At 39.7% G+C, this 14,433-nt stretch overlaps 1 protein-coding gene across 2 annotated transcripts in view; it reads right to left on the minus strand.

The window, feature by feature from the left end:
* Positions 1–14,433, minus strand: part of SREK1 (splicing regulatory glutamic acid and lysine rich protein 1) — a 46,596-nt gene that overhangs the window by 16,424 nt on the left and 15,739 nt on the right. For both annotated transcript variants that reach the window (XM_056112403.1, XM_056112404.1), the window contains 4 exons: positions 6,845–7,009; positions 6,533–6,711; positions 5,139–5,269; positions 4,197–4,311 (listed from right to left, as the gene is read on the minus strand). In XM_056112403.1, the coding sequence (XP_055968378.1) occupies positions 4,197–4,311; positions 5,139–5,269; positions 6,533–6,711; positions 6,845–7,009 (590 nt within the window). The remainder of the gene's footprint in view (positions 1–4,196; positions 4,312–5,138; positions 5,270–6,532; positions 6,712–6,844; positions 7,010–14,433) is intronic.

Here is a 14,433-nt window from a genome sequence, read left to right on the forward strand (position 1 = left end):
CAATATGCCAAACACAGTAACAACAAGTCTCACGATGGAGACGTTACTGGGTCCGCTCAAGCAAATCGATGAACAACGGGAGGACAATGACAGTGAGCTGGAGATGTACAGGGATTACTCCTGGCTCTGCACTCAGGAACCACTCCTGCCGGTGCTCAGAGGACCACATGGGATGCCGCGAATCCAACCTGGACCGGCCGTGTGCAAGGCAAACGCTCCACCCGCTGAGCTATTGCCACACTATTGCTACACATGGCCATTAGAGGGAGCTAACAGGCACAATGGTGGTGTTTAGGGGAGCTTTGAAGCATAAGGAGTCAAACACAGGGTCTCACACACACCAAGCAGGTCTTCTACACAAACTGAACTCTCCTCCTGGCCTAATACCTCATTTTTAAACCAAGAAGTAATAGTGGATTGAAATCTTTATCACCAACAACTTCAGAGAAGGTCAGACCAGCAATTTGCAAAAGGGTAGCGTACATGCCTCGCAGGTGCAAGATCTTAGTTCTTCCCTGGTGCCCCAAGCACAATAGGTCTGGCCCTGAGTGGCACCAAGCACTTATGGGAGTGACCCAAGCAGTATCATCTAGTTCAAAAATTCTTTCCCAAAAGACTTGAGAATCAGAAAGTAGATATTAAGACAAAACTTGAAAACTTACATCAGTTTTAGTTCATATACAGACATCAATAGTAATTAATGAGTGGTTCAGTTTTTATATGTAGATGGCATTCATTTCAGCTGTGTAAGAATGTTTCTAAGGGCTACTGCTTCTATGCACTTATTCAAATCTTTACAAAAGGAGTTAACTTAGCTTTAAGAATATAATTTTTGTTTTCCTCAAAATGATAATTTCCAAAGTTAAAGAACGTCTTTTAAAAAAATAGGCAGGAAACAGATAGCACAATGGTGGGGTGCTTGCCTCGCATATGCCAACTCAGGTTTGATTCCTGACATTCCATATGGTTCCCCCCCCCCCACCCTGTGCACTACCAGGAGAAATTCCTGAGTGCAGAGAGAAGAGCAAATACAGGGTATGACCCAAAACAAAATAAATAAAAATAGATAAGCAGCTCTTGAGAGCTAAAAGAAGAAAAACAAAATTCAAACCATGATTTTTTTTAAGGTTTTGCTTTTTGGGTCACACCCGGCAATGCACAGGGGTTACTCCTGGCTCATGTACTCAGGAATTACTCTTGGTGGTGCTTGGGAGACTATGGAATTCTGGGAATCGAACCCGGATCAGCTGCATGCCAGGCAAACACCCTATCTGCTGTGCTATAGCTCCAGCCCCAAATCGTGATTATTTTTTAATGGAGATTTTACAAAGACAATAATGAAACTACTGACCAAGCAAAAATACAAATAAATAAATAATAGTAACATAAAAATCAATTAGTCGGCTTTCCACCTTATTTATAAATTCTTGGAATATGATAGTCACCAAAGAATAAATATTTTATTTTTAACATTAATTTGAATTGAATTTCTCTGTTTCACATACATTAGTCTACAAGGTTTCTGATTAAGAGAGTGAAAATCTTCAGGTCAAATGCAAATCAAACCAAAGATTTTTTAAAATATGAACTACTGTTATCAGTTCTTATCTTTGCATAACATGCAAGACCGCATATATAAATTAACTGTAAATAAAGGGCAACTTACCGTTATGTTGCATCAGGTTCATTTGTAAGTCAGTTGTTTCCAATTAAAACAATTAGAAAATGCCTTATACTTCCTATGCTGGTCTGTAAAGGTTACTTAACTTTAAGATAAAGTTCTACCCACCTTTTCTAACACTGTCCTATGAAAAAAACATGTTAAAAAATGTGGAGAAGTAGTAAACATCCCACCTCCGCCACCCCGCCCAAATTCCTAGCCAAGGTCCTCGTGACATTTTCTCCCTTCTTAAGGAGAAAACAGGGCATGAGTGAGAAGGTGGCTCTAGAAAGAAGCATCTGACAATGACAAGGTAAGAGACAGGATCGGGGCCAAAACTGAGAGTATCAAATCCGACGAGCAGGGCAAGCCAAGAAGTAACCGCCCTCCACTGCAGGAGTTGAGGGGCTTTGTCAGTTCCTACAAAATCTACAGCTCAAAGGTGATTCTCAGGCCCCCTTGTAAACAGAACCCAGCCTCTTTCAGTGCATTGGTGAATTTACACAAAACTGAAAGTGTTTCTACTTGCCATTGGGGTAAGATAGATACACACAAGAAACAAAGTAACTGTGTCTATGAGTAAGGCTCTGAGACAACAATCCAAAGGGATCAGTGAGCAAAATCTAGGCCCCATGAATAAAAGCAAAAACTAAGAACTTCATTTTAGACTGAATTAACCTTCCCCACTAACCTTTGAAAAGGAAAACATCCAAATGTACTTTAACATAAAAACCAAGAAAACTTTGGATAAACTGACACTAAAAAACAAGAACAGATCCATCTTTACAGAGACATCATGCAAAGTGATGTTAACCAAGTTTTGTTTTCTCCAGCCTTACAAAATGATGTTATATCAGACTCAAAGTATACTATATTTGAAGCAAGGCTCTTATAATCTCAGAAATAGATGATCCAGGTCACTAGTGGGTTTTTTTTTTCTCAAAGACATTATTGTTATTTTTTAGCTGGACTTTCTGTTTCCTTTATCTCTTACCTTCACTACATTCTGTAACTATGGAAATACAGTATTTCAATACTAAATATATACCCTCAGTCCAAATACAACTGTTGCTGAACCACTTCTTTCTTCAATTCCGCCAAACTATCTTATATTTATTGTACATAAACAATTTCTTCACTTTGAATCTGCCTCACTGTTAATGTTATTAAGTTCTTGGATAAAGAGAGTAAAATCATATTCCCCGAAATTTTTGCAAATAAACAAGTGAGAAATATACACCAATGAAAAGCTGCAACTAGAGTTTACGAGATTCAGTAAAAATATTTTATTTTCCAAATTCATCCTTGGAGCATCACAAGAAAGAAAAAGATAAAAACAAATCGCCAAGATTAGGTAACATAAGATCCATTCCTCCCCTCAAACTCTCTCAAATACCTTACGCAGCCTACAGACAGCCATGCATCCTTTTCCCCACACAAATGACTAGAATATAGAGCATGCTATTAAAATCCACTATATGCATATTCACATTAACACAGCTTAATGACTATAAACTTTACACATGATTTTATTATGGCGCTTCTAAATAAAATGGCATCGGCAAACCTACACTTGAGGCCCTCTTCACACCATACACAAAAAATAAAGGAAAGAAAATTAAAATCACAGAACCAGGTTCAGAGTGAGATAAACAGAACAGAAACAAAGCTTAAGCGAACGAGCTAGAGCTAATCTACAAGTTATTGGTTCCAAAGAAGGAAAGAGGTTTTCGTGGAGAAAACTGAAGACTTAAAATGCCCTATCTGGGGGCCGAGGATGTGGCTCAGTGGCAGAGCACATGTGTCCTGAATGTGTGAAGTCCTGGGATGGATTTTCAGCATGAGAAAAGATTTTAAAAAAAATAGTGTAATTACCTTTACTTTACTTAGTGTAATTGTAAAGTTTTTCCATTTACTCATGACTCTGGAGACAGGGCACTACTTGGAACTAAGATCTAGGGCGGTAGTCCTTTGCTCATGAAGTGGGGAGGGTCCAAGGGGATCGCAAGTGAGTGGGGAAGATGGCTCAAAGGGCTAGAGCACAAACTCTGCATGCAGGAGGAGGTCTGGGTTCAATCCCAGGCCCCAGCACCAGTAGGAACACCCTTGCACCAAGCCTTACACCAAGTCAGGGATAGCCCCTGAGCACCTCCAGGGATGGCACAAAGCAAAAATAAAAAGCTGCAAATTCACCAGCATATTAATTATTGCCATAACTGTTTCCCTTTCTCCATAAGGAGTCTTAATGTTTCCTGTCTTTTTGTATAGACTGGTTTGCTCCAAGAAAAAATGGGGGGGAAAGGCACCTTAACTATAGAAAATCAACTTTTAAACATGAAAATTAGTTGAAGTATCAAAAATAAGGTATTATTTCATTCTTGAGTATACTGTATTGTAATTAAATCAGTATTTAATGGTAAACTATTTTCCAGGTAAACACCACTGAAAATTCTGACACAAAGGAAAAAGACACTCAGAAAATCTTAACTATCTTAAAGACGAAACAAAAAAGTTAAAATACAATAGAAAGTCTTACCTGTGTTTTGACTGTGATCTTTTCCTTCTAGAATGGGATTTTGAGCTAGACCTGGATTTTGAACGAGTATGGGAACGAGATCGACCGCCTTTTCTTTCAGTGCTCTTTCCAGACTCTGGGAGGAAAAAACCACTTTGCAGTGTAAGCTCAGAACAACTAAAGATCCCAGTTAATAATCAGGCACAAGTGGAATATACCACATATAGTGCAAGGGGCCTACTCTCTGTACATCCTCCTCCTGTGCAATTATCCTTCAGAAACATCCAAGAAAGTCATTGCATAAACTCGTTGAGTGCAGCCACCCTGCAGCAGTACATATAAACCAGATGATTATAAACAGCTGTTCGTAATATTTTGTTGCTGCCATAACGTAAGATTATAACATGTCTGTAATTCATGACAGTGATTTTAAATCCTCTCTCCAGTTATTTGCCTAGAAGTGAAGCTTACATTCTAAGTACTAATTTAGAAAATGTGTGGAAACACAAAACCCTATTTTTCAAATCGAACTTTAAATTATTTTAATTAGCATTATGTAAGTTTGGATAGGCATTCCTTGATCTTACTAAAATAATATTTTTCCTAAATGAGTTTTTTCTATTTTTAAAATTAAACTAACAATGTAAATCTAGTAACATTTTATTCTTGCTTAATCTTTCTCTAGCTTCACAATAACATCCCTACTTTGTCTTAAATCAATTTTGAGCAGTTTTGCTACTAAAAAAATTAAGACTGGTATACCTCGATTCAGTGTCCTGAGAAAATATTTTTGCTAAATAGTCCTTTGACCTTTAGCACTAGTTAAGTCACTTACTCTTTCTTGAGTTTCAGTCTTCTTGTTTTAAAATGAAGGCACTGACAAGATAATTTCTAAAATTCCTTCCAGTTCTATGGCTCTATGAACTTAAACTGTGACCTGTGTAACAACACTGTTGGCCTTACCTGGTTCAATAGCTGCTGAGATAAATGACTGAGCCTCTCGCACTCGCTTCATTACTTCTTCTAATTCCTTAGCAGCGGCCTGAGGTGTCATCTCAGGGGGTTTTACTATTGCATTGTTGGAGTGATTTATTCTAAATTGAAAATATTAGCATATCACCAATATACACCATATTTTGCAAAGCATGCTTATACAATATATAAATATATGAATTTGAGAACATTTCAAAAGCACACTGAGAATGATAGAGCTAAATACAGAATAATCAAAAACAACCACAAAATCATGATTATATCACCTGCCATTATCTCTTGCTAACAGATCAAAAAGTACAGGAAAAAGTTGACTTCGTTAACAATTTGAACAGACCAGAACATTAAAATATATAGAATTATATTAAAATGTTGACAAAAGTATCAAAGTAAATCATTTCTATTCTCATAAGATTCTGTCAATAATTTCTGCACCCTGGGAGGATGAAGAGGAAGCTGTGTTTTGTGAAGATTTAATGAAATCCGAGTCAGCTTCAAATGTGGGAAGTATCTGATAAAATTTTTCTCCTACTCTAAGAGGGGTTTCTCTGATACACGTAAATGAATTTGCATAATCCATTCCACACTGGGAAGACAAAAATTAGAAACAATGATTACTGCTTTATCAAATCCTGATCAAACTACAGGACAATAGCAATTACCTATGTGATCCAGATTAACTGTTCCATACTAATCTTCATGAAACAGAATTCCCAACCTTATGTAACTGAAAAGCTACAATTTTCCATTTTGCAAACGAGAATATGAACAAACCTAACACTAAAAATGTCCAGGACTGGAGAGGTAGTACAGCGGGTAGGGCATGTGCCCTGCAAGCAGCCATCCTGGATTCACAACCCTTATGGTCCACTGAGACCCTCAGTGGCCAGGAGTAATCCCTGAGCACTGCTAGGTATGACCCAAGAAACAAACACACAGAAAACAGTAACAGAAAAATTAAGAACTTAAAACATCAGAGTACTTATTTTCTTCCCGGAATTTTATATTTACCTAGATGTTTAATAGAATATCCTAAATTAAACCCAATGTTAAATTGCCCATTAGTTTAGTCATAATGCAAAAATCTTGACTTGTTAATAAAGAACCACAGAAAAAAAAAGACCTACAATCATTGTGTAGGGTACATAAATAATGTTAATAATTAGACCTTAAAAATTTGAAAAATCTTCAAATACAACACTATTTCAAAGATAACAGCCCTTATCGCATGTTTTCATTTACACTCAGCAAAGTTTTCCTTTCCACAAACTGCCAATCACTATAAAGAGAGAAAAGGCCTTAATTGCATGAAAAATACTTAAATGTCTTCATAATCATTAAAATTTCTGTTTAGGGTTTCTTACTTCAGTGGCCTGTCTCCAAACATTACTCCATTAAAAGCAAGGGCCCTTGGGACAGAATTTTGGTCTGCAAATTCCACAAAAGCAAACCGAGTTGGCTGAGTCTCATCACCTGCCATTCGCACAAACTTCACTTCTCCAACTTGTTTAAAAAATTCAAGTAGTTGATCAGCTGTTGTTGTCTGAGAAAACAAATTTTATTTTAATAATGCATATCCTTCAAAAAAGGTGACAGATATTACTGTATCAATCACTTTTTTCTTTGAAGAGGAAGAAAAGACTTAAGGGCACTATACCACTCTATTTCTTAGTTACCTGGGAATTCAAATTGCCAACATAGACTGTTCTCCTAATTTCATCAATTTTGGAAGGATCAACATTTCCCATAAGTGGAGGCTGTGGAATCTCTCCAATAGATGTGATATTGGGGTCTAGTGCTGCTGTTGGTATAGCTCCCAAGCTGCTAAGTGAAACACCCAGCTGTAAAAAAACAAATGATGCTCTATTAGTATCAAATATTACCATTCTCTAATCGTAAAAGAATTATCAACTCAGGAAAAATAGAAAACTAAATGGCACAGCGGGTAGGGCGTTCGCCTTACAAGTGGCCAACATGGCCGACCCGAGTTCGATTCCTCCGCCCCTCTCGGAGAGCCCGGCAAGCTACCGAGAGTATTCGCTATGCCAGACACAGTAACAACAAAGTCTCCAATGGAGACGTTACTGGGCCCGCTCGAGCAAATCGACGATCAACGGGAGGGCCTTAAATGCTCTTAACTTTAAGCCAGGCATATATCTAAATTATTAAGAGCAATGGTCACAGGAGTTTTAAATGTAATCGAAAGAATTATTTCTTAGCTTCCTAGGTATACACTTCTTAACCTGGCACTAAAACAGAAAGTTCTCATTATTTCCAATACTTAAGGGCTATAAAGATGCCAAAAACACTTAATTAGCAATCAATGACTCTTCAGATGAAACAGGGCTAGGTTCTTATGAATCTCGTATTTTCACCAATCATTAATGTATAGCCATTTTTCATGAGCAAACCTTATCTAACACATATTTTTTCTGAAAGGGACTTCACAACCTCCCTGCTTAAAAACATTAGACAGAACTTTAGCACTAAATCTGCTGTGATTTTAGATCAGAATCACCAGAAACAAACACACACAGCACTATAGGACTAGAACACAAAAAGGACACCATTTACAACATCAGGAGTTGAAACAGGAAAAGCGCTTTTGACCTCACCTAAAACATACCAAGCAATTCCAAGATTTCATCATTCGAGGACCAGAGAGATTGCTCAAATAAAATGAAATCAAATCACGTCGTATACCTGCTTAAAGCCCATCAATGACTCAAATTAACTTTGCAACAAAATTCCAACTCCTTTCTATGCTCCAAAAGGCTCTACGTAGTCACTGCCCTCTCGACCCTCCAACCTTCAAAGCTTTATTCTCCCCTCTCCTTCGTTATGCTTCCCCACATGGGCTGCTGCTCTAATCTTAGCTGCCACGCATGCTTTTTCTCCACCTTAGGATTTTCTTTTGGTGTTCCTTCTACTTAAAGAGATCTCTAGCATCTGCCAGATTCAGATCAATCCCCTCCAAAAGACTTTCCCTACCTTAATTACTTTCATTACTCCCCATTATATATATTATTTTCATTCAGAGAAGAAATGCCCCAGCACACATGTGAAATCTAGAGCTCTTACACATATTTTTCTTTCAAATTTTATTTTAGTCACCATGATTTACGATACCACCGATGATAAGGTTTCATGCATAATTGTTCCAATACCACACTTCCCTAATACTGATTTTTAAAAACGGGCGCAGGAACTGGGGACAGTTTCAATGGCAAAGTGCCACTTCGGCAAGTGAGACCTCAAATTCAATCTCCAGCAACACCCCACAGGCTGAGTGCAATCTCACTATTTAGGATCATCAGTGCACAAGTGAATAAGAACCATAACTGAAGAGTGCAAACCCTAACAAGCACGTGAGCAAACACAACCACATGTGTGCGACCTCAGTCACCTCAATAATGAAAGGAAAATCAAGAATGAGTACTGGAAGTTTCTTTTATATCCTCTTTTATACCCATCAATTCAACCAACTACCACAGATGTAGTTGACTCCATTCCATGACTATAGAATGAATTTAGAAGGCTGAAAGGGACTAAAAGGCTAAAATCTTTGGATTCTGGAGTCCATGGGACTCCTGAACCAACTCCCACAAATACCAAGGAACCCCTGCAATTAGGTTTTGAGAGAATCAAAAGTTATCTGTGTATGGGGCCAGAATGATTGATATACAGCAGGTAGGGTGCCTGCCTTGCGCAGACCAAGTTATGTTCAATCCTCAGCACCCTGATATGGTCTCCCAAGCACCAGAGCATCGTGTGGTCCAAAAAACAAAACAAAACAAAACAAAAAAGTTATCTGGGCATTTTACCTATTTATCTGTCTCACTGGGGTTCAACCTCCTTAACCCTCATTATTTCAAAGTCAACTGTTTTTTATTAAAATCTATACATCTTGCTACTAGCAGATAGTAAGAGCTGATGCTCACTGACAACATTTCAAATTATCATGTTACTAACTCAGTTCAAAATGGTGGAATGGGTTGGAGCGATAGTTGAGCACATAGTGTTTGCCTTGGAAAGGGCTGATCCAGGTTCAATCCTGACAACCCATATGGCAGTCGGAGCACAACCACAAGCAGTTTCTGAGTGCAGTCAGGAGTGACCCATGAGCATAGCGAGGTGTGGCCCCAAAACAAACAATGGCGGAATGATCTCTTCTCTGTAAGGCTTCTGTGCTCTGAGCAATGACTTTGCCCATGCATTGCTTTCATAATCAGACTCCTCCCTCACAGCCTCTCCGTATTCTATGATGCAAGATGCACAGATGAAAAATCAGATCAACTTTTTCTTCACTATGAAACACAACTGTATACAAGTATGAACTGAACTTTAAATTGGAAAAGTAAATCATCTGATCCAACACCTTTGTTTTCCAAACTGAAAATTCAACTGTTTTGGAAACTTTTACTTGTTCTTCACTCACTATACCATTTTTCTATATACTTATTAATTACAAATTCTTGGGTTTTAAATTTAAACTCTGTCACACTAGTCATATTTCAAACTGCCATTCACCACGCGTGGCTACTATACTTGTTAATACAGATACAGCCATTTCTCTCACAGCAGAAAGTTCTACTGGATGAGGCTGCTCTGGAAAACTGACTACCCTTCTTCGGTCTATTTCTAACTCTGGCACCTAAGCATTTAGTTCGCCCTTTTGGTCTTTCAAGGTCAAAGATGACTGGGACTCCAGAGGTGACATTTTCCCCTCTAACACAGAAACCTTGGCCTCCCTTGACAATGTGAGACTTCAAGCAGAAACCATAAGCAGAAACCTCACTAAAGGTTCCACTCTTAACCTTTTTAAGGTCTAAAACGAAATGGTGTTTCTTTGTTTTGTTTTAGTGCCACACCTGCCTGCTCAGGAATCATTCCTGGCCGGGCTCAGGAGACCACATGGGCTGCTGAGGATCAAACACAGGTTGGCCACGTGCCAAGGAAAAAAATCTTGCCCACTACACAATCTCTCCAGCCCCATGGAAAAAAGTTTTAGCAAGAGTTGAATACAAAAGCCAAGGCAGAAATAAACTTGGTATGTCAATGAAATAAGATAAACATAGCTAAGTAGAATAAGCAAGAGAAACAGGTAAGATAAAAAGGTCAGAGAGGTATCCAGAAGCCAAACCAAAACAAGCCATCTTTCCTGTTTTTAAATTAAGATGTTCTTGGGGCTGGAGTGATAGCACAGCAGGTAGGGTGTTTGCCTTGCACGCAGCCGACCCAGGTTCGATTCCCAGCATCACATATGGTCCCCTGAGCACCGCCAGGAGTAACTCCTGAGTGCAGAGCAGGAGTAACCCCTATGCATCGCCGGGTGTGACCCAAAAAGAAAAAAAAAAAATCCAAAATTAAAAAATTTTAATAAATGAATGAATAAAGATGTTCTTCACAAATTATGTTTTGTAACCGACTATATATAACTGGATATAAAGGAAACCGTTTCCCCTCAAGGCAGCAAACTACATTAATTTAATATCACTGCTAACTAACCCTCCTCCCCCACACACACCCCTTTATTTATAGTACTAGGGAATCACTCATGCAAGTACATCAAGAGAAAATATTCACAAACAGCAAAAACATTTTCTACGGACAGAAAAAAGGACATCCAAAAATTAGAATGTTAAAATACATTAAGTATAATTTTCAGAAAAGCCCAACTCAAATGAGCTGTTAATTAGAAAGCATTTTCAGGGCTTTAGTGACAGCACACGGAGAACAGGGCATGCATTAGGGCCTGAATTAGACCCCTGGCTCCCACCCCCCTCCCCAAAGCACCACAGGCTGTCGCCACTGAGGTGCCTGCATACTAATGGGTGTCTTCCTGCAGTCCCCAGCACCAGTTCCCTAAAATAAAAACTGGAAATAGCTCCCTACCCTTGGCACTACCACTCTGGCCCCTCAATCTTTTTTGGGAAGGGAGGATTGGATGGGAGGAGAGATCTGAGCTGTAATACTTGAGATACTCTGGGCTGTGCTCAGAGGACCATATGCTGTGAAGTGCCTTAATGCCAGTACTCTCTCTCCAGCCTCTTAACACTAATTTTTATGCAGAGAAAGATTCCATGAATTGTGTCCAGCTCACAAAATAACTTTTTCCGCTAAAGAAATGATTTAAGTTAGTATGCCAAGAGGAAATGGTATAACCCAAAGGTCTTCAACCACCAGTCCAGACTGCAGAAAGGTGCAGTCCAAAGGTACAGAAAGGCTGACAACCAGGGTTTGCCACTTGGTTGTAACTGCCAAAAGGTATGCATGACACATTCAAGTCCACAAGATGTATAAGTAATAATCTATTTTCTTCCCTCTCGCTTAAATTTAATATTTCATACTCCAGCCAGCACTTTGTAACACGATACTCTCTGCCAGTACACAGGTATAGAGAGACTGAAGAACACTAGTATAATTGGTACTGCATTTTCTTTCCTTTCATTTAAATCCAATACTGCAAACAGTACTTGAAAACATGGTATTCTCTTAACAATAGAATCACTACAAAATTACTTCAAACTCAAAATCAGACTACACAGAAACAGATAAAAATGTATAGTGGTATAACTATGAGAGAGTACTATAAATTAGTAGTTACCTTAATCAGCACATTTTCATGATACTTTCATGATTTCCAAGCCACTACGAAAAACTTCAGCACTGCAGTAATAAATTTCAATGACACTGGAAAGTTCTTTGTTCTTTGGATTTATTTTTTGGGGGGGGGGGGGGCACACCTGGGGTTATTCCCAGTGGTGCTTAAGGGATCATAAGGGATGCTGGGGATCAAACCTGGGTCAGTACATGCAAGGCAAATGCCCTACTCACTGTCTTATGCTCTATCCCCTATTAAAGACATTTTAAAGTACGTATTCTAGGACCAGAGAAATAGTACAGCAGTTAAGGCATTTGCCCTGCATGTATCCAAGCCTAGTCTGATCCTGGGCTCTGCAAATGGTGGCCCGGAGAACCCCACCGGGACTGACCCCTGAGCATAGACAGGTGTAAACCCTGAGCACCACAAAATTATGTATCCTAGCTTTTATCAAATTATAGAAATTACGAAAATGATACAGAGTCTAGTCCTAGAACTTGGGGACATAAAAATCAAGAACCATTTATCTGAGCTCATATTTTTTTAGGGGACACCCAAGCATTGCCCCAAAGGCCTGGGAACCCACTGGCAATGTTAGCCAACTAGAAATGCAGTTCAATGCCAAGGCCTGAGAATGCAGCACAGTCAGGCCCTGCAGTACCAGGGATTACCTGGGTCACCCCAGTGGTACAAAAGGGTTTCCAAGACTGCACCTGACTTGTGCTTTTGTCGTGTTTGTTCCGAGCAGACCTTTACTGTAAAATTCTTGTCTAATACTGAAACTAGTAGTTTCCGTTAAGATAGTATATGAGGACAAGGGAGACAAAAGGTCCTTAGTTCAATCCCCACACTGCATGTCCCCACCATCAGCCACAGAGGCAGTGGGTCCCAAGCCAATTAAAGCAGAGAATGGCCTCCAAGTCTTCTAAACATTGCTTGGGAGAGCCCAAAAAAGAAAGGGGAGGGAGGGAAGAAAGGAGGAGGGATAAAGAAAGAGAAAAAGGGAGTCAAGGGACTGGAGCTATAGCACCGCGGGTAGGGCGTTTGCCTTGCATGCGACCGACCCGGGTTCGATTCCCAGCATCCCATATGGTCCCCTGAGCACCGCCAGGAGTAATTCCTCAGTGCAAAGCCAGGAATAACCCCTGTGCATTGCCAGGTAAAACCCAAAAAATAAATAAATAAAATTTTTAAAAAAAGAGTAGAAGGGAGTCGAGGGGGAGAGGGCACTGAACACACTGAGCAACTTTTGGGCAATATAAACAATACACAAAGTAGAACAGTGTTGAAATGCAGCTCATCCACAATACAGGCATCCTCCGATTTGTTCCTGCCAATCAGCTGATCTTCACCTACTTGCAACAGTTAAGTATAAACCTCAAAATATTGAGGCTGGGAGATAATTTGGTAACTGAGAGATAGTTTGTTCCTGGCACCACATGTTCTCTGAGCCTCACTGGGTACAGGCCTGGTAGGTCCCAAGTACAGCAGAGTGAGGCCGAGGAGTAGCCCAGGAATCCCTGTTACCACAGAGCCTGGAAAGCCAGAGCATCCTGAGACCCTACACTGACCTGCCATCCAGGAGGCCACGAATCATCAGCATAGTCCCCAGACCTCCGGAGGACTGCGTGGGAGGCCAAAAGAAAAACTCCCAAACTGGGGCCAGAGCAACAGTACAATGGGTAAGGTGTTTGCCTTGTTAATCGCTGGCACCTCATATAGTCCCCAAGTCCCACCAGGAGAGATCCCTGAGGAGAACCAGAAGCCCTGAACACTTCCAGGTGCCCTGAGCATGTCCCCTCCCCTCCCCTCCCAGAAGAAAAAAAAATTCAAATCTCAAACCATTTATCAATTTGACACTAACATAAACTGCAGAAATTCTACCAAGGAATACCAAAAATGCACTGATGTAATAAACAGTGAAGCATAAAGGAAAAAACAGCTAGGCACTCCATAATTAGAAAAGGACTCGAGGCTGAGCCAAGACGAGCAGGGCCTACGTGATACAGGCAGAGCCACTGAACACAGCTTCAAAACAAGACTGCTCGCACACAGGTGCAAACGTACGGGTGTGATGCCTCCAAGGCAAGGTTCTCCAACAAAGTGAAGTGAATCACAAAACTTCTGAAATAGAAGCTTTCCAAAGATGGTGACAGTCAGGAAAGAAATCACAGTAAACTTTACTCCAGTAATGAAATTTTCAAGACTAAGTCAGGAGTTCATTGCTATTCTGCTTAACAAAAGAAGGCAGCACGCAGCACTGGAGGATCAAGGACCTCTGGTAGGGTCCAGAAGCAAATAAGCAACAAAATGTTCCCTCCTTAATAATCCTGCACCGCAGAGCCTGATTTGAATTGAGTTTTACCTTTGCTTTGGATTCTTTGGGAAGAAAATGGACTCTTCTTAAAAACAGAACAGGATCTTTTATCTAAAAACCAAGGGCCCAATAACCATCGAGTCTTTGACTTTCCATCTACTGGTGGCATCACTCAATTCTACACAATGAAAAAATTTTCCTGTCATATGTTTACCTTGTTACATTTTTCCAGTATCAGAAAGCTGCTGCTAAGATATTTTCTCCTGTTACCAAGGTTGTGGATCATTTAATTTAAATGCATGTAATCGTCATAAATTAAGAAATATGGCAACAATTATCCCAAT

This window comes from Sorex fumeus, unplaced genomic scaffold, assembly GCF_029834395.1.
Source record: "Sorex fumeus unplaced genomic scaffold, SorFum_2.1 ptg000018l, whole genome shotgun sequence".
Lineage (NCBI taxonomy): Eukaryota > Metazoa > Chordata > Mammalia > Eulipotyphla > Soricidae > Sorex > Sorex fumeus.